The sequence below is a fragment of the Sinocyclocheilus rhinocerous genome, unplaced genomic scaffold, assembly GCF_001515625.1.
Source record: "Sinocyclocheilus rhinocerous isolate Xijiao unplaced genomic scaffold, SAMN03320098_v1.1 scaffold709, whole genome shotgun sequence".
NCBI lineage: Eukaryota > Metazoa > Chordata > Actinopteri > Cypriniformes > Cyprinidae > Sinocyclocheilus > Sinocyclocheilus rhinocerous.
This window is the reverse complement of record NW_015635036.1, coordinates 1-2,632: the sequence shown is the minus strand read 5'-3', so window position 1 is coordinate 2,632 and position 2,632 is coordinate 1. Positions and strand designations below refer to the sequence as shown.

The window sequence follows — 2,632 nt, the reverse complement described above, 5'->3', positions numbered from 1 at the left end:
AGTTCACAGTGCATAAACTAATGTTAACAAACACAACTTTTGATTTTAATAGTGCATTAGTAAATGATGAAATTAATATTAACTAAGATTAATAAATGCTGTAGAAGTAGGCTATTGTTTATTCTTAGTTCATGTTAACTAAAGTAGTTAACTATTGTTAACTAATGAAACAATATTGTAAATTGTTATATTTTTAATATTGTTGTTGGAATAAATATAAAAATGCATGAAAACACTATGAAATGTATAATTAGTATAACAAATATTAAATAAAATACAAAATAATAATAATAAAATACAAAATAGAATTATATTTGTTTGCTTTTTTATGTAATATTTATTTAACCAGGAAAATGTGACAACATTAAGTGTAACAGGGAAATATATATATATATAGGCCTCTTCCTCTTTCTCCTCCTCCTCTTCCTTAATTTCTTCCTCCACTCCCTACTCCTTCTCCTCCTCCTCTCTGGTGTCCTCGACCTATTTCTTTACGTCTCTCTGGATCCATTGTTTCAAACCTGAATGAGCTGACTTTGGCCCTTTTATCTATCCATCGAAGCTTCTGATTGCTGAGAAAGAGAAATGCATTAAAATACCAAGGTTACATGTGCACTTCATGATTGGTTCAATTCATAGCTCTACTAATCATCCATCCCTCTGTTACTGAGCAGATAGATTCCCCTTTATTAATCACTTCTCAAGTCTAGAGAACTAAATCATAAGACAAACTAGTGTTAGCATAAATCTGCTGCATTTTCCTCTTGTTACGGTTTGCAGTAGGAGTTGTAGGAAGGTGTTGTGAATCTAAAGGAACAAAAATAACATGTTATATAAAACACAGGCTATCATTAAGACATGAATCGACAACTGAATGAAAGAAATAAATGTCAGGATGAATACAATGTCACTGAGATTTGTGTGAGTATTCATTAGAGATGCACGCAGTATTTGACTGATAAATCATTAAATAGAATATCCATCACTTTATAAAGGAAAACACACTTTTCAAATCAGACATATTTTTATTGAAGAGATGGAGATGAATAGTGTTACATTGTTTCAATAACAAACATTTATAACACATGACTATTAATTATTGATTTTAGCTGTTTTTCTCTTTCTCTCGCAGGTTGTGGCGCTGCAGTATTGGAGAGGAAGGCTGTGCTGCTCTGATTTCAGCTCTGAGATCAAACCCCTCACACCTGACAGAACTGGATCTGAGCTTTAATAAACCAGGAGACTCAGGAGTGAAGCTGCTCTCTGCTCTACTGGAGGATCCACACTGTAAACTGAAGAAACTACAGTGAGTCTCTTCACATCTCAGTAACTATAAGGTTTCGAATAAAAGGTAAAATTACACAAATGTGTTTTCCGTTAGCAGTGGTTTTGTTTGTTGCCCTCAGTTCAAACCCCTTAAATAAATTAATAATTTACTTTTGTTAACGGAGTACATTGCAGAATGTGTTTACAAAATACAGAATATTTTCTTTAAAAAAAGATTCTTACACTGCTTGAAGATCCCATTATAACTTAATATGGCTTTATAGTAGTCTCAGTAAATATAATATTTTATCTTATTTAATTGCTCAGGTCAAAGTGTCTGAATAATTTTTGATCCCAAATTTTACTGGGAGTCCACTGTATGAAGCATTTTTGGGTATAATATGTCACAGTTCATTTTATTTTGCTATCCTCACTTACATTTATGAACTATAGTTTCCTGCACCCACTAATAAAAATATCAAAATTATATCTGGTGTCTGAATAATGTTTGGTTTGACTGTATTTTTAAATACGATGTTTCATTAAAAATGTGGCGATTATCTCTAAGGTGGACAATAATGAACTTCATAAATGCTGTTGTCTACATTAACCATATCATGTCAACAAATGGAAAGTCAGACAGCTATTTATCACATTAGCTAACAGTATAGGGATGCTTTTTTACCCCAAATACCGTACTTTTCATATTCTTCAGTTATTGAAAAACTGTTGATGTAATTACCTTCAACAAAACTGAAAACATTAACAAGACCTTTGTCTCAAAGTATATTCTGTAATTTTTTTTATGCTCATTTGCTACATAAGTCTGTAATAATTTTAAATGAGCCTTTTACACGAGTCCTCATTTAGCCCCATTGTAAACTATCACACGCGAGTCCCAAGTCACTCTTTGCCTGAATGTTTATTAGCTACTGGCCAGGAGTCACTTTAAACACAGCAGAGCGACACTATGACTAAAATATTACACACATATTTATAGGTTAAGAAATGCATTAAAATAGCAAGGATACATGTGCACTTCATGATTGGTTCAATTCATATCTCTACTAATCATCCATCCCTCTGTTACTGAGCAGATAGATTCCTCTTTATTAATCACTTCTCGAGTCTAGAGAACTAAATCATAAGACAAACTAGTGTTAGCATAAATCTGCTGCATTTTCCTCTTGTTACGGTTTGCAGTAGGAGTTGTAGGAATGTGTTGTGAATCTAAAGGAACAAAAATAACATGTTATATAAAACACAGGCTATCATTAAGACATGAATCCACAACTGAATGAAAGAAAGAAATGTCAGGATGAATACTGTTACGTATCCGGTCCATGAACTTCCGTCTGCTAGCCAT

The 2,632-nt window shown here is 32.7% G+C and overlaps 1 protein-coding gene across 1 annotated transcript in view; it reads left to right on the top strand.

Annotated features, from left to right (window-relative positions):
• Positions 1 to 2,589, top strand: part of LOC107746261 (NACHT, LRR and PYD domains-containing protein 3-like) — a 27,999-nt gene extending 25,410 nt beyond the window's left edge. Inside the window, exons 4-5 of the mRNA XM_016560391.1 lie at positions 1,133 to 1,306; positions 2,534 to 2,589. Of these exons, the coding sequence (XP_016415877.1) occupies positions 1,133 to 1,306; positions 2,534 to 2,567 (208 nt within the window). The 3' untranslated portion in view covers positions 2,568 to 2,589. The remainder of the gene's footprint in view (positions 1 to 1,132; positions 1,307 to 2,533) is intronic.
• Positions 2,590 to 2,632: the final 43 nt, after the last annotated feature.